Consider the following 26,732-nt stretch of genomic DNA (forward strand, 5'->3'; position numbering starts at 1 on the left):
AGCCTTCCAGGAACTGAATTTCCTCAGTCTAATCATGACAGTTTAGATATTATTTACTGACTGTAGGTCCTCTTTTGGACAACATTCATCTTGTAAATTATGCTCCACCTGAAAATTGCAACTCCATGACAGCAAAAAAAGTACATATGATATAGTATAAGCTAGTAATCTAGTTACTAGAAGGTGAGAGAGTGAGGTGGTCGTCGGATTTACATGTAAGGTCAATAAAGGTGTCAGTGACAGTATCTACTACCATTTGACATGGGGGCATGTAAGATTTGTTTGTTCAAGCGTAATTTTCCTTCTGACGTGGTGAAATGAAAATGCCTGTATTTTGTTCCATAAGACATGGTCAAGAACATTGTAAAAGATCTTTTAAGATAGAGAGAATCCTAGAAATAACTGTTTAAACTGATCGTGTGGCCTTGTGTGCAATCATTTATTGTATGATTCTGTGGTAAAATATTTTAGTATTTACAACTATATGCTTAGTATTAACTATTAAGTTAGTAACATTAAAATGTATACTATTATGCAATTCCTACTACTACTACTGGGTGTATAGTGTTTTTTTTTCTATGCAAAGAGATTAATAATAAAGTTTTTCATGCATATAGCTCTTGCACTCTGTATGTGGTACATCGAGCATATCATTAACGCCCAGTGTCACTGACCCTCGATGACCTGAAAAGTTGTTCAACAAGTCTAGAGCAAGGCTCATTACAGTCGAAAGAACAAGATCTGACATCCCAGTGTCATATAGGATTGACTTGACGTCATCTCTGACTCAAGGCGTTGTTGTTGTCGCGGCGTTCGGTGGCGTCACGTTTTGCCTCCAGGGTGTGCATGACTGACTAAGCGTACCATGGCGGCGGGACGCACCAGTTGGGCAGCACTGCTGGGGCTGTTTGTGGTCTTCTGTAACTGGCTTTTTATCGGAGCAAAAATATTTCAAATATTGGAGGAGCATGAGGTAAGTAAGGAACAAGGATCATAAAGAAAACTGAATTGCTGCAGGACTTTTTACGTTAGACTCGTAGCAGAGAATAGTTTGATTGGCAGCAACCAGGTGTCACAGGTTATGCATGAATGAATTCTGTTTTGGACGGCCTTGAAGACCTTATAATTAAGCTACACCGACGAGACTGTCTCTTATCATTGGGGGTCTTCTCAGTCACATGTGACCCTAAGGATCTTAGAGTGACCTAACAGAGGTTCCTAACAGTGTTTAGGCGTAATCTCAGGGACGGACGGTTTTCTGCAGTCAATTACAAGCAGAGTACAAATGTCAAATGTCATGCAAAACAATGATGTATTCTAACAGACTGAGTTGCAAAGTTAGTAAAGTTGCAAAGTGTTGTCATGACTTACAAAGATTAATGTACGTCTGCGTGAATAACCATATCCAGCTCGTATAGGTAACAAAATGAATTATCAAATATTAGATATGAAACTATCTTTTTCAATGACAATCTATACGGAGAAGGCATAAGAAAGACAGACAATGAACTGGTGGAAAAGCTAGTGAAAGGTGTGGTGGGCAGGACATTTGAGAGTAAAGAGGAGGTTCTGAAGTTCGTCAAAGAAATAGACGCAGCCAGGAACGTGACTGTCAATTATGGTGAGTTGTAACGTATGTCAAATATGGGGAGTCTATAACATATCAATGTCTATCATATGGAGGAACATAGTCATTATATCATACATAAAAATCCCCAATGATACGTTATAGAATAAGGATGATTTTAGTGTGGCACGCTACATATAGTTCAAAACCTCTTTTTTTATGTTATAATATTAACTGGAATGTCTTTGCATGGATATGCATGTTGCATGAACTATAAAATTGGCCGACAATTGGACTAAATCTAATTAATAATGTATGTATCACTACCAGGCAGTGACACCACTGATGGCAGTTCCAGCCTCGATTACCTGGAGGCGCTGTTGTTTTGTCTCACCATCGTGACAACCATAGGATACGGACATGTTCCAATCACAACTGATGCAGGCAAAGTGAGTTTTCTTCTTAAAAGGGCAACAAGAGATAGTAGACTGGTGTAACATAGAGAAACTGCACTGCTCTTGATCTCTAAGGCTGCACGTATTACAGAAACTGCTGCAATGAGGGCAAGTTGCATGAGTGACTCACACAAACACAAAGACAGAACGGTTGCACCAATACAGTCAAGAACTAATTGGTTGAAAAAGACTAATGAACTAATATAACGATTATCCAATTAATGTACAACTGTTAATATAATAAATTTCTTTTAACCACGACTAAACAAAATCTCTGACTTTGTTATAATTAGCCTGACTACTGGGATGCTAATCTCAATGGTTTAAATTCTTTTTCAGGTTTTTCTGCTGTTTGTATGCATTCCTTGGCATCCCTCTCACCCTGACTATGCTGGCTGCCATAGGTGGGGAAGTTGGCAGATGGGCAAACAGGGTGAAGCAACCTGCTTTCATCAACAATTATTTTTTTTCTTCAAACTACAGCCACTCAAAGAAAAACCTGAAGAACTTTTTAACAACGCAGTAACACATATGTTCAATGCGTTACCTCATCCATATAGGCTTCTTAATGTGAGCTAGTTTTGAAAGTTCTTTCTGTAGCAATGTTGTTTCAGTAAATAATATATCACTGTGACAAAGTACATGCTTCTACCATTCTGAGTGTCAGTACTACAGTACACTGTTTTCAGATAATTTGCTTCCAACAGATGAACATAGAAATTCAATGTGTTTCTTTCATTCTAAGTTTCAGAACTACACGATAAGATGATTATACAATCTTCCAACTGATGTTCAGGTTCTCATCACTTGCATTCTCCTTTATCCAGATTTCTGGAAGATCAAGTCAAGAAGCGACTTGCGTTCCTCAAGAAACATCCTGACACGATCCGCTTTGTAAACATCTTCACCCTCACGACTGTGAACCTGGGCGTGTTTTTCTTCCTGCCTGCTTACGTGTTCTCCTGCCAGGAGACTGACTGGTCGTACCTGGATGCCCTGTACTACGTTTTCATCACCCTCAGTACTGTGGGGTTCGGGGACTACGTGGCTACACTGGAGCCTCGTCCAACTTACGCACAGAATGTTGCATACAAGGTGGGAAGAGTTATGTTTAAGTTCCTAACCCCACCTGTGGTGCATATGTAGGCGTCAAAATGGTTAGGAGCAACAGCTAGTCAGATCAGCACCAAGGACAGGGACTACTCATTTTCTCAGGGAAACCTCTTCCAAGGGTTGTTTTTAGTTCTGTGAGCAGACCAGATACAAAAAAAGGTCCTGTTCCACTCTGTGCAGACCATAGGAGTGGTGCCCATCTCCATTTCTGTAGCGCCTGGGCTACACGGTTGTGCAATCACTACAGCAAGGGTCTAGTCCACTGGTAGTGTTGTGTGTTTAACTAACATAGTAGTACTAGTATTACTCTTTCCCAAATGATGAGTGCTAAGCAGAGAAAGCAGCATGTACAATTTCAATAGTCTAATATGACTCGGCCATATATATAACAGTTACTATTAATGTGCAAATGTTTTTCATACATGTAGAGCACTATTGCACTTAGGCTGCACTTCCACATGCAATAGCAAGGAGGTGCTATTGAATGAGCCACATTGATTCTCTTTTCTCCAGATTGCGACATTCTGCTGGATCCTGACAGGCCTTTGTTTCCTGGCCTCAGTCTTCGACCTCCTCGTGGAAGAGATGAAGGGAGTAGAAGAGAGAATAAAGGAGGGGATGAACAAGCCTTTAGATGGTGGCGACCTTGACAATGGGAAAGAGACGGAAAAGGACATTCAAGGTCACACCAAGAAAGAGGAACAGGGAGAGGGGATGACAATAAGAGCTAGAACAGCAAAGAAAGCAGCAGTGTCCTCTGAGGAAATGGAAGAAGCTGGAACATGCCTGCCAGATAAAGAGAAACATGCTTAAGAGGGTACTCTCGAAGCAGAGGTTTAGTATTTGGGTTATTTCCTACTAGCAGGTGATTTTAGATGTCCTTATCACACAGTCTTTATCTGGGTATCTTTTTTTTTTACACCTTCGAGTGGCAAATGGATACAGCCTCACCACTTTGATACTGTCTGCCAATTCTTATCTTACAACTTGCGTCTTCCTGTGCCTACAGGCACATTGGGTAGCAAGTTTCCATCTTGCTGTCTTGCGTCAAAAGATTGCTTGGATATCATAACAGGTGTCATAAAAGGTGTACACTACTGTAACAGTACAGTTCCTTGCTGTTAAGTATCATGATTTAAATGAGATGAACTGTGACATTTGCTTGACCTCCAAACAGACAAAGGTTGTATTCAACAGTCTTGAACTTGACAGATGACAGTATTGATATACATCTACAGCCCAGTGTTGTAAATGAGAAGTTTTATCACCAGAGTCAACTTGACAATAGACTTCTCCTGCTATTGTTCACACCTGACTGTTTTGATGATTGTTTGCCAAGGGAAACCATCAAACAGACTTACTTGCAAATCTGGGTAACAAAAAAGCTTGTTAATTAGTTTATGTACCCAAAGAAATGGTATGTTGGATGTATGACAAAAAAGAATCATACAAATAAGTTTTCAAGGTGAGCAAAATTTATGATTATATCTTTCTTAAGGTTCTTTTCATCTGTAGTTCGAAACTTGGGCAGAAGTCAGCAAGCAGACTGCCTTAAAAATGAGAAGATTTAGGAAGAAAAATGGAGATAGGAAACAAATAAAACTACACGCCAGCTAGGGAGGTGACATAAATTCATTGGTATCATTGTTTTTGAAATTGTTTTACGCACCCCAAAAATAATGACATTATATAACTTTAATTCAACTTCAAGGCCAGCAATTAGAGCAAATAAATCATTCAGCATTACCAGAGACAAGCAGACTTCCTGCCTGGACAAGAAAAGTTCTACCCCTTTGCTCTCAGTAAAGGTTGACGACATTAATATTTAATCCCATGAGCTGACATGGGGGTGGTGTGGTGTGGGGTCCTGCATGGGGTAGTCCCGACAACGCTCTACGCTAAATTTTGAGAGCTGGCTATGTATTACGCTGAATTCAGGAATCCTCTCGATTACGCTTTTTGATAAATTCCAAGTGGCTACAACACGTTACGTAGAATTAAAACGGCGAATATATTACGCTCTTCGCAAAATGCGCCAATTACACTCTACGTTGAATTAGAGCAGTCCGTCTACGCTCTACGTAGAATTAAAACGGCTCTACGGAAAAGGGCATGTGGACCCCCATGGGTGACTCTCATTCGAAAGGTTCTAGTTTGATATGTTGGTGGCATTGTTCAAGACTTCTGCCGACATGAATGTTTGATGAGAAGTGCATTAGTCCACAGTTTAGCTCACTGCTTTCAAAGAATGGCAAAACGGTTGTAAAAAATCACTGTATTTAAAGAACACGCACCATAATATATTAATGTCATGACATACTTGACAGTGGTATATGTATATAAGGTCATGTACATGTATATAATGAAAACTGATGTAGACTACTTTTAGTCAATATTACATAATTGTTGGATCTGATAACTCAAAGTCAAAGCACAAAGGCAATAAAGTTCATTGATTTTTGTCCATAACAAAAGGACATTGTGTAATACTATACACATGTCTGTTATTCAGAATGCCAAATGTAATTACAATGTAGTGCCCTTCTCCATAATCATCGAACACTGAGCTAAAAATTAAAGTTTAAAGTCACTGGAAGTATAACTATGTTCGAATGAAAAGAAAACTGGAATCCACAACTAAATATGTCACCTTCCGAAAATAGTTTCATCAGGTTGGTAAAACTTAAGAGATAGGGGAATTCTTTTTACACAACCAAAGAGTCTCACCTCGCTGACGTTTCGGTGTCTGTCAGACACCTTCTTCAGAGCTTCTGACTGGAGTACTGCATCTCGCCGCTATATGTAGCCGATGTAGGTGGCGCTTTTGCGGCGAGAACACTGTCCCAAACGTGGCTTAGTTTCGTAACCCCCCCTCGTCCCGGTTCATTACAGGGGTTGACTTTCTGATCCAAACTGCCTCCTTGATCCAGCGGGTTCTTCTATTGTCTTCTCTGTCTATAACTTTCGCCCCCTCCCAGTCAATTACGCAGTTGTTTCTAGCAATGTGATCTGTCACTGCTGATTTCTTTTCTTCTTTTTGTGCATGTCTTTTCTGTGATCTTGTGTACTTCACTGTGTCCATGTTGTCAGCTTCCTTCTTGTGTTCTTCTAATCTTGTCCCAAATGTGCGTCCCGTTTCCCCTATGTAAACTTCACTGCAGCTCTTGCACGGGATCTTGTATATGCAGTCTGTTTTTGCCGTGTCCTGTAGTTTGTCTTTTGGGTGGACCAACAGACTCCTCAGTGTGGTTTTTGGCTTCACTGCGGTGGAGATGTTGTGTTTTCTAAACACTCTCTCAAGGGGCTCTGTGATTCCTTTGACATAGGGGATGATGACCATGGCCCTCGTTTTTTCTTCCTGCTTGTTGCTCTTATCCTTCTGCTTAGGTTGCTTACTTCGTTGTTCCACTTTCTTAAATGTCCATGGTGGGTAACCACACCGTGTTAGGGCTTTCTTGACATGTTGTGTCTCTAGTGCTTTGTCTGCATCTTCAGTGACTTACTGCATTGCACCGGTCTAGTAAGGTGCGAATGACTCCGAGTTTTTGGTGAAGGGGCTGGTGAGATTGGAAATTCAGGTACTGGTCTGTGTGTGTGGACTTTCTGTATACTAGGAGTTTCACTGTGCCATCTTCCTTCCTTACCATAAGGGTGTCGAGGAAGGGTAGCGTGCCATCTTTCTCTTCTTCGTGTGTAAACTGAATGCTCCCCGTAGGGTCAGTGTTGTTTAGATGGTCTGTAAGTTCCTGTTGTACCCCCCTCTTCACAATCTCCATTGGGGGGGTACAAACTAAGCCACGTTTGGGATAGTGTTCTCGCCGCAAAAGCGCCACCTACATCGGCTACATATAGCGGCGAGATGCAGTACTCCAGTCAGAAGCTCTGAAGAAGGTGTCTGACAGACACCGAAACGTCAGCGAGGTGAGACTCTTTGGTTGTGTAAAAAGAATTCCCCTATCTCTTAAATATGTCACCAGTATCTGTATTAGATTCTGTATACTAGCCAGTATAACTGCCATTCAGTGTAACACACCAGCTTTACAGGCATGTGGTGCATTGGCAGCTAGCTATGTTACACCAAAAAAAACTGTTACATTTAACCTTTGAACATCTAACTGCAGGTCTGAGTTGTTAAAAGCTGTCTAGTGATGATGCCCCAACTGTACTTGGTTCCACACTACAATACTATACTTCGGTATCACTCTGACTTACACTTCGGTAGAACTCTTATTCTTTGGTAGTACTCTTATTTTTCTATGTCTGTAAAGGCACTATGCATAGTCTAGCAGTGTTCTTCCCATTCCATTCTGACACTAACATAAAGTTTCTGGACTGACATGTTGAGGGGAGTAACAGGTAGTTTTGCCATGGAAATAAGTGTTCGAATCTGGCTCAAACGGGAGCTTTGCCAAAGTAAGAAAGTAAGTAAGTTATTCCATGGATAATATACGACTACACGTACATATAAGAGCTTACACCGTACGTTAAGATTGTAATGATGATATTGGATGGTGACTCACACATTAAAAACCTAAGCAGGAAGGGAGGTGGGAGGTTGTGTGGACTCAGTCAGTCGGGGAGCAATCTAGCCAGCATTAGGCCGATTCATCACTGAAAGATTGCTCACTTAACGTGGTAATAACACCCTAGAACCGATTCATCAACATTCACCAATTTGAATAATTTGTCTGCAATTTGGAAGTCTGCCCGAGTTTACCTTTCATGGCGGTTACTGAGAAATTCAACTCCAGTCACGAATCTAACGTTCTACTGAGAGAGCCCTATGTTCTGTCTTAGAGAGATATTACTTAGAGAGCCCTGTGCTGTCTACAGCAGTTGCTGTAATGATAACGGATGACAAAACTGTTTGATTTCAATGACCATATACAAAGCAGCAGAAACCCATAGTTAGATCTGCATGTAAGTTTGCATAAAAGACTATCATCTGTCTTTGTTTCTAATGTCCTAGTTGATACAGAAGTGATAAAGTCTTTTCAGGGGTGACCAGAAACCTTCTATCAATAAATAAAAATGGTTGTGTTTTACAACTTCACTGTACATATATAAGATACTTTACATTGAAGATGTCAACATTCAATAATCCATACTATCATGGTAGCTTCTATCCCTCCATATGAAGACTGTAATTTTTATAAGTCAATTTCAATTTTAGTACATTTTAGTTTTAGTAGATATAACAGCCTGTTGCATGAAGGTAACTGAAACTGATCACAGGATTTCCTATCTAAATGTATCTCCATCCAATGAAACAGTTGTGGATACAGAAAAAGCCACAGTCAGACATTTAATACCTTGCAATGTCGGAGCATATACATGTAAGGACCCCTGACAGCTACCCACTTATGCAGTGCAGGTTTCTGTGGTGCAGAAACCTGAGCCGAGCTGATGACAGGGAGGCTGGGAGATCAGGATGAAGAGGAATGACGCATGTCCTAACAACTGTGCTGTCAGTCAGGAACAGGAGACCACTGGAAGATTTGTTTTGATTTAGATCTATTAGGCCACACCAATTTAATTTGTTGGTTCTCGGATTCGCCTCTTCGTTTTTTTCTGATTTGCAAAAAAAAAAAAAATATGATTCTGGTTCTGAATCAACTGAAAAATGCTCATTTTTTGCCCTCAACAGTTGAGGAAAGTCCTTTTCTTCCTGGTTGTTACAGTTTTCCCATCTAACATTGCAGTGGTTTGATTAAAAGTTCAAAATTCAATGTTTAAATTTTAACCCAGCCTTTTGTGTTGACTTCATGGCTCATTTTGTAGCATTTAAGCCTATAATAGGATGCCTAGACCTATTTTTATTTTTATTTTTTTTCGCTCTGTCGCTTCATATTTTTTCTGAAAAAATCCGAGAACCAACAAATTAAATTGGTGTGGCCTTAGGCTGTATAAAATGATAGAGCCAGGACTGCTCAACTAGCCAGGGGCTATTTCAAAGGGCTAAGTGTCAGTCAGGAACAGGAGACCACAACTGGAAGATTTGATCTTAATATGCTCTGGTGTACAAGTTTGTTAATCTCCAAGAAGATCTTTTGGTGGCTGCAAAGACAGTCCAAATTGGCCAGGCAGTATATATCCATTTGACAGACAGTTACCATTAGCCAACCTAAGGTTTAGTGTAGAAAAAAGTTACCAGTACAAAAAAGAGAGCCCCATAAAAATGCCTGAAACAAGCCAAAAAATAAGCCAAAGCCTAAACCTCTCCTTGGAGAGTACACTTTTGTCCTTGCAAAATATTTTGCAATATTTTCTTTCACCAGTCTTTTGTCTTGGAGAAGTAGTCATAAAGGGTGCAAAAGAAACATAACTTATCAGAGAAAACCCCCATATCAAGACCTCTTAAATACCTGGTAGCCAAGACCCTACCCACATATGAGCCATCCCCATATAATTGTCAGTCTGTGGCACGAGGGTCACATAGGGGTTGCTGGGGGCAGCATATATCACAATTATGACATTCCCAAAGCAGCATGTCTAACAACTACATTGTCTACATCGTCCATGATAAATGCGTGTGTTTTTTCTGTGTCATTGTCAATTTTAAGACTTGAGCGCTTTATGAAAATGTGTTTAGCTTATTAAATTTTGCTATAAAAGCTACAGTAAGTTTGACAGCAGTAAACTAATCGTAGTAGCTTTGACAGCTGCAGCTACAGTGTATTCACTGGTAGACTGTGGAATTGTTTATTGAGCTTAAATTTGCAATACTGTTTTGATTACAATGACATACATGTAGTTACCTCCATGAATTTGTCTTTTTGTTGTGAACTTGGCACTGGAATCTTAAGACCAGAATTTTACCATTTGAAAGTGGATTGAAAAGGAATTCACATTGCACAAGGCAATTCACAGGCATTCAGATATCTATCAAAATGCCAGTTTAGTTCAAAAGAGTGATATTAGAACCTTTTATTGGTGCAATTTGAACTTATTATTGAATAACATAAAGTTGTAGCTGATCCTGCAATGGCATAGTTACATTTCATTGTGGCATGGCTACATGCACTGAATAAATAATCATGTTCAAACCCTCTTGGGTAAAATTCTACTTATGTCTCCGCAATGCTCTGCACATGTTACATCACTATGTTGACAATGCATAGCAAACTTGCTTGAATCAAAATAATGGGAAACTCTTCAAAGAAATATTTTGAAAACCACTGCGCTTAAAGCAAACAGACTGGATCTAAATCTTCCTGTCATGAATTCGGTGAATAAAACTGATAGAAACTTGATTATACGACTTTTGCGATCGTAGCAGACTACAGAAGATTCAATTATGGTGATGATTCATTTCTTGACGCGGTATTCGTCCTGTCATTTAATAGGTTAGGTTGGGTCATGGCAGATTTACGATCATTGTAATTTCTTTCGGTCAGGAATTTTGGCATTGGATCTCAGTCAAGTCCAGATATGGTCAGAATAACATCTACATATAGACGCGCATAGACTGCGCCATTGCAAACACAGGGAGGAAGCATTTAGAACACTGTTACAGTCACTAAGTATACAACAATGCTTTACAAATAGAGCAATACTGGCACATGCCCTTAAGGGCATGAATACGATTTTCTTCATGACTGAACAGTTATGACTGCTTGCACTATCAATCTCATTAACAGGTTCATACACGTAGTATTCCATACCCCATTATTTCTTTGGTACGGCCCTTCAAAACCATTCCAACCCTTAAAGCAGGCAAGGGTGCTTGCCATAACCTGACATAGTGGGGGCATTGCCTTACGGTGGTCCGCTGAATATGGAGAGGCGGCTTCACACAGAGGCAAGTTGACAGACACTGTTGACAAACAACTGAAGACTCACGGAGTCAAGAGGGCACATGTGATCCTGTGTCCTCACGTGTGTGTTGTCTGACATCTCGTCTGACTTCTCGTGACTAAAGTTCCATCATCCAGTGACAGTTGGTTGTGTCGCTCCGACATGCTACAATGTCTACTAGTAGCTATCTCGACAACTGCATGGTAGTCTGACGCGAGTAACTGCAACAATTTTACTGCCTTTCAAATGGTTTGACAACATAAGGGAGGACCTCTGCACCACTTGAACTTAGACAACGTCAACCCACAGGACAGAGGCAAGTGGCGGGCTACCATCAAGCCTCAGTACCACAGTGCAAGCACGTCTAAGACGGGGAACAACAGACGATAAACCGGACAGTGAGTGAGAGAGTTTCTGAAGTAGCAACGTAGTGAGAAACAATGAATTGGAAGGCGCTCCTAGGACTGGCGATAAGCTACGTGGCAGTGTTGCTGGTTGGTGCAGCAGTGTTCAAAGTCCTGGAGGAAGCCTTCAGTCCCCCTGTGAATGAGACAATAGGACTGCCGAGGAGATCAGACCTGGAAGGAGTGCTGCAGAACTTCAGCGATCATCAGAACTTGAGCGTTTCTCTTCAGGAGTTACTAGGACTCATCGATGCAGCAGATAAAGTCAGAAGTGTGAACGTCAAATACGGTAAGTTTTGTGTCTACTAGATATTTTATGTTTGGGAACACATCTATCATAGTAGCAGCGACACCTGTGATGTGCAATGTGAACCAGAATTGCTCTGAAGAAGGTGACAGGTGGTCATCGAAACATTGGCTGAATAAAACACTTGGTTGTGTAAAAAGATTCAGTGACGTGACCTTCCAACCTGATGAAACTACTTACGGAGGTAAGTCTTAGTCCCAATCATTTCTTGCTTTCGACTTTTCATTTCACAAGCTGAATTCCTCCAAGTTTAATAGTCCTGAAACAAACAAACAAAAGAAAAGCAGACAACAGAGAGATTAGAAAAGAAAGATTAAAAAAGATCACATCTTCTTTGTTGCCCATACCATAAAATGACTTGCCAGTACGTTCTATTCCTTTGACAGAGGACATTGTCTACATATCTTGGATATGGAAAAATATCTTGGATCTAGAAAAGAAAGCAGTCACATCTTCCTTGTTGCCAATACCATAAATGAATTGACATTTCTATTCCTTTGACAGTTGTCTACATCATAGCTAAAGACAACAAAAAGTCTTGGATCAGAAAGGAAAGCAGATCACATAGTCCTTGTTGCCTGTGACATAAATGACTTCCTAGTACATTAATTTTCTATTCCTTTGACAGTAACAATGGCTTTGTTAGTTGGCTTGGTCTACATCTGAGCTTAAGATAGCAGAAAGTCTTAAATCAGAAAAGAAAGCAGTCATACCATCCTTAATGCCTATACCATAAATGACTTCCCAGTTAGTACATTTCTATTCCTTTGACAGTTGGCCTTGTCAGTTGGCGTTGTCTACATCAGAGCTACAGCCAGGTCCTGACATACAAGTGCAGGGAGATGTGATCGATAAACCCTGACAATTGAGCAACCGAAGCTGAAGTAATTTCATTCCTCATCGTTGATTTCCCTGATGTTTATGGTCCGACATGTCACGTCACATTACGTGCAGATGAAACTGCAAATTCACAGATCTGACGGAGCCATGAAGTCTGTGGGCTGGGTGAGCATGTCGGCAGAATGTACTGCGCCTGCGCAGAACCCCGTATTTTCGCGTTTTTCGTTGGGTTTTTGGTCAACGTTGCATCAGAATTTTGCCTGTTGCAGAGGATATTCTTTCCAACATAACATTTGGAGACTACTGTCAAAATGCTAACCTTATATGAGCGAATACAACCTTATATGAGACATTCTGATGAAATGCTAGTATGTACAATACATTATGGGTTTCGCGCAGGTGCAGTACGTTCTGCCGACGTGCTGGCTGGGTGCTTCTTACCATAGGTCAAACCAATTTAATTTATTGGTTCTCGGATTTTTCCCAGAAAAAAGCAGAAGCAACAGGGAGAAATTAAAAAAATATAACAGGCCTAGGCATCCTTCCAAATGATATAACAGGAGCCATTAAGTTAACATACTGGGCTGGTTGTAATTCCAACTATGAATTTCCAACTTTTAATCAAACTAAGGCCATGTTGATTTGATTAATATATGGATGACATCCACCGGGAACCCCAAAATTGATGCGCGCGTGCGAATAAAAAAAAAGTTTTGCAAAAAAAAAAAAAAGTTGTTTTCATTATGAAATCTACGTGGTCATGAGGGTTGAACAAATGGGATAGAATATGGTTTGGCGAATATTATAGTCTTCAAGTTCATTTCTTTACAATTTCGTCTTTTTTCGTTTGATCTTGGCATTCTACGACATTGGTATGGTTTTTTTGTAACTTACGGTATATTTTTGCTCATTTTGCAACTATTTTGTACGATTTACAGTATGGTTGAAACCTTTTTTTTCTTTTGAAACAGCCTAAAATTCATGCGCGCGCGGATGTCATCCATAAAATCAAAATGGCCTAATGCATTGATACATGTAAAAACTGCAACAAACAGAAGGGCCTTTCTGTAACTGTTGGAGCCAAATTATGAGGCAATTATAAGTAAAAGTACCTTGCACTGATGGTATACTTAACTTTCAGCTCATTGCCACACAAGTTCATTTGAATGAGATGCAACATAAATCAGTTACCAAAGTATTGGTCCAGTCATTGTAGCCAGTCAGACACATTACTGTACTATAAACCTCATTTAGTTCCAGTGTAATCTACACTTCATACATAACGTTTTACAGTAATGGTTTTGGAAGATGAGATTTATCTTGTTACCATTGGCATGTGCTGTAGAAGTTCACTGAAAGTGGAGAAAAATGCCATTTTTTTACAATTCATTTGATTTCTTATATCAGTGAAGATCAATTGATTCTTACAAATAAAAATTGAATTATACATTTTTCGAAAATCCAATGGCAAGTGCTCTCACTCTCAAGTCTGGGCAAGAGTTTTGGTATACGAGTTCTGAGTTCACCCCAATGACCACAAATCTTCTAACAATTTAACCCCCACCACAGTACATACATTGCACTATTGGTAAAGATACCTCCTTAAATCAATGCCTTTTTCATTGCTTTTTCCTCATACAGTGCTGTAAAAAAGCTGCAGAAATTTCACATGGAGCCATAATCATGACATACCACATTGTAGATTACTAGGCTGATTACCTTAAACATGTACTAAGTAGTTTGATCCAAATAAGTAGGGGGAAAAGCCTATGCCCCGTTCGAATGTTTGAATATAAATAGATCACCCGAAGACACCAGGCTCGCTGCTTTTAACCATTGCTGAAAGAGTGATCTACTAACCAGATCTGAAGGAAATATGGATGCTATGCACTCTGTACAATTTATGGCAACAGATGCAAACTTCTTTTAAGACATTTGATAGCAAAACCTGTAATTGTTGTTGAAAAGCATTATCAATCAATCACTTAATTGAAGGTACCTGGGACATTATTTTTCATACCAAAAAGTCTTGCCATATTTTCTAAAAAAATTAACATTTGCAATAGAAGCTTTCCTTCATTCTTTATCGTACTAAGCCAATCAATCATCTCAAACTTGAGAAGCAGCCAAGAGGCCATAAAGTGTTGATTTATCGCATGTACAAAACAGATAGGACAAACTTAACACTAGTAATGTGGGATATCTCAGAGATCTGGCTTGGCATCTACATATTGTAGATGTTGCCCCGGCTTGTAAAGTTGACAATGTAATCATACAGATACACATGTACCATATGCTAACAACAATCGGTCAATTTCCTTGAACTACCATGCAGACTATGTGACCTACATATAAAGTACATTCAGTCCTTACAATGGTATGATTCTGTTTCCTATAGGAAAAAAACAACAATCAGGATGAATACTAAGTATTTACCAAGCTCCTGGGGAAATACAGATTCAAACTTGGTGCAAGTATAAAATCATTGACTCACTCAATCTAGAAGGTCAAGGCCTTCTACATTTGTCCGCTGTTATGCTGAAAGCAACATTATAACAGAATTTTGACTTATCAAGATCATGCTAATGTTGTAATGCCAAGTGTAACATCGTTGAAATAAATGAAAGTCTTGTGCTTTATGAACCCTGAAATTATGATCCTGTTATCGTTGAATTTGTGCAATGTTCGAATATGGTGAACAACAACAAGCAAAGAATGACCGACTACCCAACCTATTTGGTTCCATAAATGGGAACGTGGCTTATTCTGAAATTCACATGAAAATAGCTGGCCTCAGAACACCTCGAAATGATACGTCCCAAAGTGCACCATCATGTCAGTTTTAACGTTAAACATAGCCTCAGACAGCAGCTGGTTTTATAGCAATTACCGTAAATAAAGATGGTAGCAATTATTAGGTCAGACAAATGCCTCCCTGGGCTGGGTTGTTAATGAATCTTGTGGTTTAATACCCTTCGAATGCTACCCATGCTTTAACCAAAATTATGTCAGTGCAATGAGCAGGCCTTTTGTAGAATGTTAAATGAGTTCTTAGCACTAGATAGAATGTTAAATGGGCTTCTGTATCTGAATAGTCGGTATAACTGCCCTTAATTCAGCATAACACACCAGCTTTGCAGACATGTGGTGTGGTGGCAGCTGGCTATATTACACCAAATGGCTTGTTACACCTAGCCTTTGCACATATAACTCTACATGTAAATATTGTTTAAAGCTGCCTAGTCATGATGCCCCTATACTGTACTTCGTTTATACAACATCACATATTAGCCATAAAAAACAGCAGTTCTCCTATGTCTCCAATGCAATGTAATAATCATTTGAAACACCACCTAAGAGCTTGTAAAACTCAGATGCAAGAGACCAGCAACCAGTTCAAAATACTGTCCTTGTCTCTTCAAATTGATGTAGCCATTGGAGCCTTTGACCTCACAACAATGTCCTAATCATCTGAACTGTAACACACATATGTATGACTATGCATAGTCAACATACCAGTAGTGTAGTCATATGAGGACAAGAACATCAATAACATTGGCATCAATAACATCATGATAATGCTTCTTAAGTTAAGAAGACTTGCATACTAACACACACACACATAACCTGCATGGTACAAGTAAAATGTAACAGTTACTGTTCTGTTCTGCTATATAATTGGCTAGTTGCCAGTTTCAGAGGTGGAATTTATTTCTTTGAATGAAACAGCTTACTGATGACGATGATAAATATAACTGACAATTGCAGTAATTTCTTTTACTTCCTCTACCCTTGCAGCTGAGTCAGTGAACACAACAGCACAGCTCTACATCGACTTCTTTGACTCTCTGTTCTTCTGTGGCACCATCATTACCACTATAGGGTACGGCCACATCACACCACAGACTGATCCAGGAAAGGTAAAGTGCTAAAGCTGTGCCTGTGTAACAGGTCAGAATATTATCCCTAGCCATAATGTACTCAAGGTGTATATTTTGACCAGGGATATGGTCTGGCCTGTTACACCAGAATTTCGAGACCTGTACTCTTTGTACTTTGAGACATCTGCATCTTCAACTATAAGTTTCTAAACCTTTCTCAGATCTAGAAGTATCTTTGTATATGGATGATAAAAATAAATTCAATCTGTTCACAAAAACCTATTCTTACTCAGGGTTAACCTAAAAGATTGCTAATTGCTCACAAAGTTTTTAGATTATACTAAAAGATTGTTGTTGAACTAATGTTTTAAAAGTTTATAAAAAGCAGGGTTCCCAGAGGAAAACATACAGATTAGTTGACAGTTGCCTTTCTCTCCCCATCTGTAAGGACAGTTCATTGATCTATTATTGATAAGCTATGTCGCCAGTTATGTGTATTTTACTGTCTACTAAGTGCCCTTCTGGCCTGTCCATTAAGTAATGATTTAACGGTTGAGTTGCAGCTAGATAAGGCAAGAAACTGACAGAACCAATGGGGCAAACATAAATGCAGATGATGTTGACACATGCCATGTTGCCATTGTACAGAGTCATGTGCTCGCACTATGGTGTTGTTTACTTTTTTTGATGTGGCTTTTCTTGTTTTTTCTTGTGACTGTATATTCAACACTGTGCACACATTTGCATGCAGGCTCCTCCACACAAAGCATAAAAATATTTGAATCAAACAGTAGTTGAACAAGCTTCAATGTAATCCAATGTAACAGTCACTGTACTGTAGAATGTGTAAGACTTTCGTAAAGGTTTGTGAAAATTGTAACATACTATTAGGTCTTCCTTGAGTAGTTTCATCAGGTTGGTAAGTCATTGAATAAAGATACGTCAAAACCTGAGCAAAGAGACCATTGTTTTAGTCATCGAAATGTCAGATGGTTGGCTGTGTAACAAGAGTCTCTTAACTCAAGTTTTGACAATATTATCTTTATTCATTGACTAGTACCAACCTAATAGTACTTCCTGATTTCAAATACTCAGTAATCGATTGTGCACTGTAGCAATGGATTAAGTATATTTAGTTCCATTAGTGAGAGTAAAAGTACAACCACATCACATATCACTGAATGTTATAATGATCATAATTAACCCCCATGTATGTTGTCCTGTGTTTGTGTGTCACTGTGCAGCTCTTCTGTATTGCCTATGCTCTCATTGGCATCCCCATCACATTCTTCTTGCTGGCAGCGATCGGCATTAAAATCGGCGATGCCAATCGCTGGGGCGAGAAGAAAATCAAGCGTGCCTTGAAGGTGTTAGAGCGGTGGCCGGGGGTTCTGCGTTCTTGCACCATCTTCCTGATCACTGTGACTGGTTTCGGCATCTTCTTCTTCGCGCCTGCGTACCTTTTCACGATCGTGGAGGGATGGACTTACCTCCACTCCATTTACTATGTCTTCATAACACTCAGCACCATAGGTTTCGGGGACATGGTTACCACCTTGCAGGACATCGAGAATATTTACTACGACTACGCCTACAAGATAGCCGTGATCATTTGGATAATGATCGGACTCAGCTTCCTAGCCACCATCATAGACCTGATTTCTGACGCGATGAAGCAAATGCAGCAACAGATGCAGGAGAATCTGAAGAATGTGGCGACGGGAGTCAGTTTAGACAAGTTTGGGAACAGCCTGGCCGGTAGCGTTAAGGGCTTAGGCACGCCACAGATGCTGAAGAGAAAGGGGAAAGGAAAGAAAGGGAAGGCAGAGAGCGCGCCGGATATAAGCACAGGTTACGACACGTTGGAGAAGGAGAGGGGCATGGCCTGGGGGCCTGACAGGGAAACTATACTGTAGTGTGTAAGTTCACTGAATAGACCCACTGGTCTTCCTTGGTAGAGCTAGCATCTGTTTGTTGCAATAACATTCTGTCGTAGGCATGGATTAACGTATGCAAAACATGCATTTAAACAAGCGTCATGACTTTTATACAGTAGCAACTGGTAGAACTACATGTAGCACCTGTCTGTAGCAATAACATTCTGTTGTAGGCTTACATCTGTGCACGGAAATTTGTAGCTACAACAGTATACAGTAATCAGCATGGAAACTTTGGATTAATGTATGCAAAACTTGACTTTCATACAGTAGCTATGATGCATGAAGTCTATGGTAGTTTTTAGAAATGACCAAGTACAACCTTTAAAAGTAATCGAATAGATTGAATGTCATTAACCATAAATAACAGTTATACGTGTACATATTGGTAGTAGTGTCACTTTAGAACTAGAAATCAAGTTTTCATAGCCACTCCTGAATAAAACTTTGAGATTCCCTCTAAGGTAAGATAATCATTCATAGCTATGTCTAAGTTCATTAGACTGGAATTTTAACACTAACGTCTTAATCTTCATCATTCAGTAGATTATCCCAATGTCCTGTCCTTCCATGTTGCTGAATGTGCAATTGCTTGCTGTTGCCTCTTAGTCACTCTTTTCATGTGCTATATGCTGCTATACTTATATCCTTTGCTGTAATGTGTGCTGTACCTTCTACTAACACATACACCACACAAGTCCTCTGAGGCCACTATCTCATCAATTAACCTTAGTAGCCAGTAGCATGCTAATTTCTTAAAATAGAACCTATATCAAATATCCTACCTGATTTTGTAATAAAACCAGAGTCTCTGTAGGTAGAAGGCAAAAAAAGAACTCCTACTCAACCCATCTGGTGCCAAAACACCATCTTACATGTAGCTTCCCTCACTTCTTCATCCCGGGGCGTACTAACCCAAAAGCTAAACCCCCACATTTTCTCATCTCTCCAGCAGAACTATGTGATCATCACTAATCTCCAATCCTTGCAACATAGTCTATCATCCCAATCCTATGCTTTAGCCTAGACCCTCAAACGTTTTGTAACAGTTTTATATGACTAATATACCAAACTTCTCTTCCTTTTTCTTCTCTCAGCAAAAGACAGTATCACATTGGCCAGACAGTATCCATTGGCCACCCGATGGCTAATGGACACTCCTCTGGTCAATGGATACTGTCTTGCCACTGTATGATCTGCTTGGAGTTTACAATGTTCATTACCCCGATACTATGCTTTACTCCAGATCACCAATTTTTTTTTGCAAAATATGATAAATATACCAAAGTGTGTCTTCCTTTTTTTTCTCTCAGCTTTTCTGCATAGCGTACGCCCTCATCGGGATTCCTATCACCGTTTTCTTCCTGGCCGGAATCGGCATCAAGCTGGGAGACGCAAACCGTTGGGTCGAGAAGAAAGTCAAGACTGCCGTCAGCAAACTGGCAAGAAACCCTGGAGTGATCCGTATAGCCACTCTCCTCATTACTCTATTCATAGGTTTTGGTACCTTCTTTTTTGTCCCTGCTTATATCTTTACTCTGGTAGAGAAGTGGAAGTATCTGGATGCGATTTACTATGTGTTTATAACGCTGAGTACGATAGGGTTCGGGGATATGGTCACTACAGTAAATGAGCTAGAAGGAGTGGAAGTATTTTACGATTACTTGTACAAGGTGGCTGTGATCATTTGGATCATGACTGGCCTGACGTTCTTGTCCATGATCATCGATCTTGTACAAGACGGATTAAAAACGGTGAAACAGAAGATGAAAAGTGAACTTGATGCAGTCAATCTAGACAAGTTTCCAGGGCGTAACATGTCACTTATGGCTTTGAAGAAGAAAAGGGGTGGTGGTTCCAAAACTGACAGTCCTGCTGGTTCTAACTCGGCAGTGGACTCTTTGGAAGATGATAAGGAAGAAAAATTGCTTTCTGAGGACAATAGAGAAAAGGGAATCAAAGAAACTATTATCTGAAATATACAATGCACAGACTCTTTCAGGGCATGGCTTCTTTGAGTTCTCTAGCCAACTTAAGCCCGATATCTACATGTACCCTTCCTAAGCATTGGCTCTTTTTGCAATGGTCCACTCTGCTTCAGAAAGCTAAAGCAAGGAAGCATAGTAACACACACTGAGGAAGGATAGACTCGAGGCTCAGGCAACTCTGCCATCTGAACCAGTTGGACCTAAAAATCTATTAGTTTAAACAAGCACCTTTGCCAAACAATTATTGCCTAAGAACTATGGAATTGAAGTCATGATTTGAATATGTTGCATCATCATGTTGCATAACTTAGTTATAATATACATGTACATGATTCAGCACCAAGGACAGACACAGTGTATAGTACTGATACATGATTCAGCACCAAGGACAGGCACAGTGTATGGTACTGATACATGATTCAGCACCAAGGACAGACACAGCGTATGGTACTGATACATGATTCAGCATCAAGGACAGACACAGTGTATGGTACTGATACATGATTCAGCACCAAGGATAGGCACAGTGTATGGTACTGATACATGATTCAGCACCAAGGACAGGCACAGTGTATGGTACTGATACATGATTCAGCATCAAGAACAGACACAGTGTATGGTACTGATACATGATTCAGCACTAAGGACAGGCACAGTGTATGGTACTGATACATGATTCAGCATCAAGGACAGGCAGAGTGTGTGGTACTGATACATGTTTCAGCACAAAGGAAATTATTGTTACATTTCTTAGATTCTCAGTTTGTGGCTACATGTTGGCAATCTGAGGATCTGGGTTCAGATTTGGATGGATCCAAGAAATGTTGGAAGTATTCAACTGTAATTTTACTAATTATTGCAAGCAATGTTCAGATTTGGATGGATCCAAGAAATGTTGGAAGTATTCAACTGTAATTATTGCAAGCAATGTTCAGATTTGGATGGATCCAAGAAATGTTAGAAGTATTCAACTGTAATTATTGCAAGCAACTTATAGAGGATGCCACGGACAAAGGGAAGATTGAGTGGCTTCAAAACAGCACCTTAATTTACATTCAATTAGTACTACCATTAATTCAATCAATGTAACATCAGATTACAACTATCTAGCAGGAATTTTGTAAAACAATGCCATATCCTGTGATTGGAGCAACTAACTTGTTATGATGCTTATGCTTGTCATAAGGCCTAATGTTGGAGGCCCCAAGGACTTGACTGTAAAATATCAAATGTCAGAATGTACATACTATGATACAATATTGTAATTGCATGTAATGCATGCATGGCTAAATTTATTCTATATATTGTGCATGCATATGTAAGAGGTGAAATCATTCTTTCAGATGTACAAACTACAAAGTATTACTATTTAAGCAGCTACGGTAACACAACTCTATGTAGCTTTTAAACCATATAATGTATATAGTAGAAGTGCTAACTATATTACATAATAAGAAAAAGTTACTAGTAGGGTTCAAAATATTTCCAATTAACAAAAAGAATTATTTCTTTGGACTATGTACAATAGTTTAAGTGTGTGATGTTAGAATATTCAATGTTTTGTAGTTTAGCAAATAAAGGACCTGCAAAAGAAGAGTTTAAGGCATGAATGATGGTAACAATATGTTAAATGACCTTAAAGTGGAAGAAAAAAGACATTAGATGACTTACAATAAAAAAGAATTATTAGGAAACCACAAAGCCATTAGTAACTGAAATTAAAAATGAAATTTGTGGATGTACTGAATACTTAGTATATCAAAATACAGTATAATTAAGCTGTTTTTTTACCACAGCAATCTTAGGCAAACACTTGTTCCTCTTGTAGTAGTTACCATGTATTCCACATTTAGCAAATCAATGTATTTACATGTATATTTATTCATTTTTTACAAGATCTTGGCTATGAAATGTAGGTAAAACACTTAGTGAATGACAACAGCTCACTTAAAGATGATAATCTAAAGAAAACAGTGTTACCTATTAAACTGTGTTACTTGATTCTTTGTTTTAAAACACTTTAAAATGTCTTTGCAGAAGAAGCTAGTATTAAACGTGATAAAACCATGGAGTTGTCTTCATTCTGTTCACTTTTGATCATTCGCCAACTGGACAAACAAAATATTCTTATCACTTGTTGGTTTCCGTCTGACCTGCTTATTTCCAAAATACAACTGCAAAAGAATGTACTACATACTTGGGTTCCTTGGCAAGGTCTACTGCACATCTAATATTTGTTTAAGGCTTGCGCAAATAATGGTCAATGAATTGACCGATTGCTTGGTTGGTTGGTTGCTTGGTTGGTTGGTGGAACAATTAAACACTTGTAACACTCGGAAGACTCCAGCATACTTATCCTAACCAAGAGAAAAGATTAAGCTCAACAGGTAGACATCTTCAAGGTCACAATGCACAAAATGTCACAAGCCTGATTAGTGTACGTTAATGAAAGCAGTTAGATAATTACATTAAGTGGCTATGGGAACATCAATGTCATTCTTTGACACTGGAACAATAGTCAGTCAATAGCTATATTTACATTGTCAGCCGGTTGCAACACCTGGAATTTCCAGTTCTAAATTTAGACGAAGGACCAGTTTTACTGCAGAAAGTACACCCTATCCCAGCCACCCGTAACACAGAAGTCGAAGAGCGTCACCAGAAGCTCCAGGACCTGTAATCTTCTTACAACTTACATTTAAATGTATTTGACAAACGTGTCCAATCAGGTGTTCATCAACAAAACTGGCTTCTACCTGAAGTAGACTTGCGAATTGGAGAGGTCAGTTGTTCACTTCCTTTTTGTATCTCTTGTTAGTTTAGTATAGAGGATCCTTACTTCTGCTTTTCCTACCCTGTCTTAGAGTGGCAGGCTGGCAGCCTTAATCTTTACAAACTGAAGACATTATTAAGTTGTGATGTGGTTAAGTTGATGTAAAATAGTCCTCTATTATTATGTGATGCATGAAGAAAGTTGTTGTACAGTTAAGCTAATTCAAAGGCTTGTAAAGACAAATCCCAAGTTGACAGATCAATTATTGTAAGGCAGTTTGCTTTACTAAATCTGACTTAAATTTTAATATCTTTAAAAAGAAATGTAAAAAAAAAAACAGCAGACGTTTTGATTTCTCAACCTTTTTTCCATGCTGCCTAAAGTTAAACCTATTTCCAATAGCAATCTAGTGTGATAAAGGGTCAATTAATCTGGGAGATTAAGGTTATATCCCTGTTTGACTTGGAGGAAGCAAGGTTCTTATGGTAGATTCTTACATCACAAGAGTGAAAGGAACTATGGAATGCTTAACTGTAATTGAAGTTGGGGTGCACATTATTGAATTTGGTATCAAAACAATTTCACATTTTTTCAAAACTTTTAGTGAGTAATTGTTACAATATATTCTGCCACAGATGGAGGACAGTGACAGGAAGAAACTTAAAAAGAATCGAAAGGCTATTGTTCGAGATCTGTTGGTTCATGACATTGGTGACCACTTGGTGCAAGAAGGCATTCTTCTGGACAACCACTGGGAGGAAATAACTTCTCAAAACACAAGTGACTTGAGGGCAGGAAAACTACTTGATATCCTTGTGAGAAGAGGAGAACAAGCATTTCAAGTTTTCCTGACTGCTCTGATTGAGAAGTATCCTCACTTAGCCCGTCTCCTACAGAGTGACAACAATTCAGTTCAGAGGCCTTCATGCCTTTCTTGTGCAGAATATATCAATACATTACACATAGAGTTGGAAACTATGCGTGCTGAGATCAACAGGTTGAAAGGACAGATTGCAAAAACGGAAGAAGGTCTGCAAAAGAAAGAGAAAGACCTGCAAAAAAAGGAAGCAGAGTTAAAGAAAAAAAGAAAAGAGGAAACAAAGTTAAAAGAACAACTGCAACATCATAGAGACTTGCACACAGCAACAAAAAAGAAACTCAACAACATAGAAAACAATGCCTCATCCAAATTGAATGCGGGAAACAAAAGTTCAAAGAAAACTGGGAAAAGTAGTCAAAAAGACTCTCCGCGGAAAAGTGCGGGTAAAAAGAAACAAATGAAACCTAGAACAGAACCTGAGGAACAAATTGATCGGACTGCTAACTATCAACCAATAAGGGGGCAGCAGGAGAACCAGCCTAACACACAGACCAGAGCAACAAAACCAACACCACCTGATGGCACAGTTCCCTCAACTGTCTCCAACACTTCCGTAAAGCAACCGGAAAAGAAACCAATGCAAGACAGTGCTGCAAAAGTGGCCCAACATACAGAACCAACAAGGAAAAGAACTGAATGGTATCATAAACAACCAGCACAGGCTAGTCCCGTTCAATCAAACCATTCAGCGTTCCATCAGCAAAGGAGTAAAACAAGTGATCATGTATCAAACAGTTACTATGGTAAGGTACCTGATCATAAGAACAGAACAGGTCAACAGCCAAAATAACACCTGCTTTAATACCTTCATTTGAAATTGAAACAAAACAGGACTGTGATATTACCATATATGTAATGTATTTCCACAAATCTCAGGGAATAATAAACTATCTATTTGTATGCAGTGTCTGTGTCATTTCATTTTTTTTTACTGGCATGTATTTTTTCATGAAATGGTCCCTTATATATACTGGACATACATATATTTGTGTCCACTTGATAATCAAATAATAGGGTAAGGAGCTTCTGTGTGAAACTGGCGGCAACCAGATTATCTTAGAAGTAGTTGTTAAGCCTTCAGGCCAGGCAAGAGATATACAGGACCACAAACGTTATACATGTATATGTAGTAGTCTAAATGATCTCGACCTTACAAGGAGACAGAGAGATAACTGCATGTCCACAAAAACTAAAATTTTCCAGATGACGCTAGTATTAAAGTGTCCATGACCATGAATTGTTTTCATGCTGTTCACTTTTGATCATGTGTCAAGGAAGTGGACAAACAGAATATCACATATTGGGTTCTGTCAACTGCAGCCACCTAGCAGCAGAGGTTGAGGAAGGCCTAAAAAGGCCTGGATGGAGTTTGTCAGGAAGAACATTAGAGAGCATGTGTGGGTGTGTAAGTGAGAGTCGCACATAGTGCTTATTACCGGTATTTCCAAAATACAAATACAAAGGAATGTACATCCTTTGCACAGTCTTCTGCACTGGGCATGGTCAATGAAAATGGTCAATGCTTGGTTGGTTGGTAATGGTAGTTAGTCACTAAGCACTCAGAGGACTCCAGAATACTTATCTTAACCAAGAGAAAAGATCAAGCTCAACAGGTAGACATCTTCAAGTTCATCATCAACTTCATGATGCACAAAATGTCACATTGAGCCTGATCAGTGCAGATGAAAGTAAAAAGACAATCAAATGTAAAACTTTCGGAACATCAAAGTCATTCTTTGCAACAACAGCAGTGAAAAAAGAACCCATTGTGTTCATTGTCATGCCTAATGTCCCCGTCTAAATTTAGACATCACATGATCATGACGAAGTAGAAGAATGCAGAAAGAAGAAAGAGAGAAAGAAGTATAATCTTGTGTAATCTTCTCACAGCTTACATTTACTTGTATTCACCAAACCTGTCCAATCATCGGGTGTTCAGCAACAAAACAGCTGATTCTGACAAGTTGGAGAGGCTTAATGTAGTAAGGTCAGTTGTTCTTCACGTTCTTTTTGTATCTCTTGTTAGTTTCGTATAGAGGGTACATACTTCCACTTTTCCTACTCTGTTTTAGGGTGGCGGTATAAATCTTTAGAGCCTGAAGATATTAAAGTTTTAAGTTGTGACTATCAGCATATCACCATTAACATCTGTGTCCATAATATCACCAGGGTCCATAATATCACCACCTTGAGAAATAGTGTGCTTAAAGATATTTTTATTGCAACATACCCTTGGTATGTATATTTGATGTGTGAAGGAGTGCATACCAAAAGTATGTTGCAGTAAAAATAACTGTAACTGCATGGCAAATTTAAAGTAACAAGCTTTTCGTTTGGCTCGAACAGGGCAGGCACACAGAATTCATCACTGAGAACATAAACTGCTATTAAGAAGTATGGATGAACAAGACAAGAAAAAACTTGTGCATAACCGTGTTGCTATCGCGGAATCCTTGATCGTGGAGGATGTCCGAGCATTCCTGAGAGAAAGGGAAGTCTTTACGTGTGACCAGTTTCAGCATATCACACGGCAAACAACACGTAGAGACAGAGCTGAGGAGTTGCTTGATCTGCTTCCAACTCGAGGGCCTAAAGCATTCCAAGAGTTCCGTAAAGCCTTGCAGCAGTGTAACTATTCCTTCCTGGATTCTCTACTTGAAAAGGGAGCTCCAGACAGCAAAGCTCAATACACAGAAAGGCATCAAATAATCCCAGAAAGTCTACCGGATTCCTTAATCAAGAGTCTGACTGAAGAAAATGCAAAGCTGAAGGCAGAGCTGCTGAAGACTC

The 26,732-nt window shown here is 39.3% G+C and overlaps 2 protein-coding genes across 2 annotated transcripts; both read left to right on the top strand.

The window, feature by feature from the left end:
• Positions 1–716: 716 nt before the first annotated feature.
• LOC109487187 (potassium channel subfamily K member 4-like) lies at positions 717–3,948 on the top strand. Its single transcript, XM_019791169.1, has 6 exons — positions 717–977; positions 1,484–1,621; positions 1,898–2,017; positions 2,364–2,438; positions 2,837–3,117; positions 3,649–3,948. Exons 1-6 carry the CDS (start codon positions 866–868, stop codon positions 3,946–3,948), a joined length of 1,026 nt encoding a protein of 341 aa, XP_019646728.1. The 5' UTR covers positions 717–865.
• Positions 3,949–10,861: 6,913 nt separating this feature from the next.
• On the top strand, positions 10,862–20,277 carry LOC109487108. The gene is made up of 5 exons (XM_019791078.1): positions 10,862–11,625; positions 16,282–16,403; positions 17,609–18,276; positions 19,108–19,114; positions 19,615–20,277. Exons 1-5 carry the CDS (start codon positions 11,373–11,375, stop codon positions 20,275–20,277), a joined length of 1,713 nt encoding a protein of 570 aa, XP_019646637.1. The 5' UTR covers positions 10,862–11,372.
• The last annotated feature ends 6,455 nt before the right edge of the window (positions 20,278–26,732 follow it).

Source organism: Branchiostoma belcheri, unplaced genomic scaffold, assembly GCF_001625305.1.
Source record: "Branchiostoma belcheri isolate BF01 breed outbred unplaced genomic scaffold, Haploidv18h27 scaffold86, whole genome shotgun sequence".
Taxonomy (NCBI): Eukaryota; Metazoa; Chordata; class Leptocardii; order Amphioxiformes; family Branchiostomatidae; genus Branchiostoma; species Branchiostoma belcheri.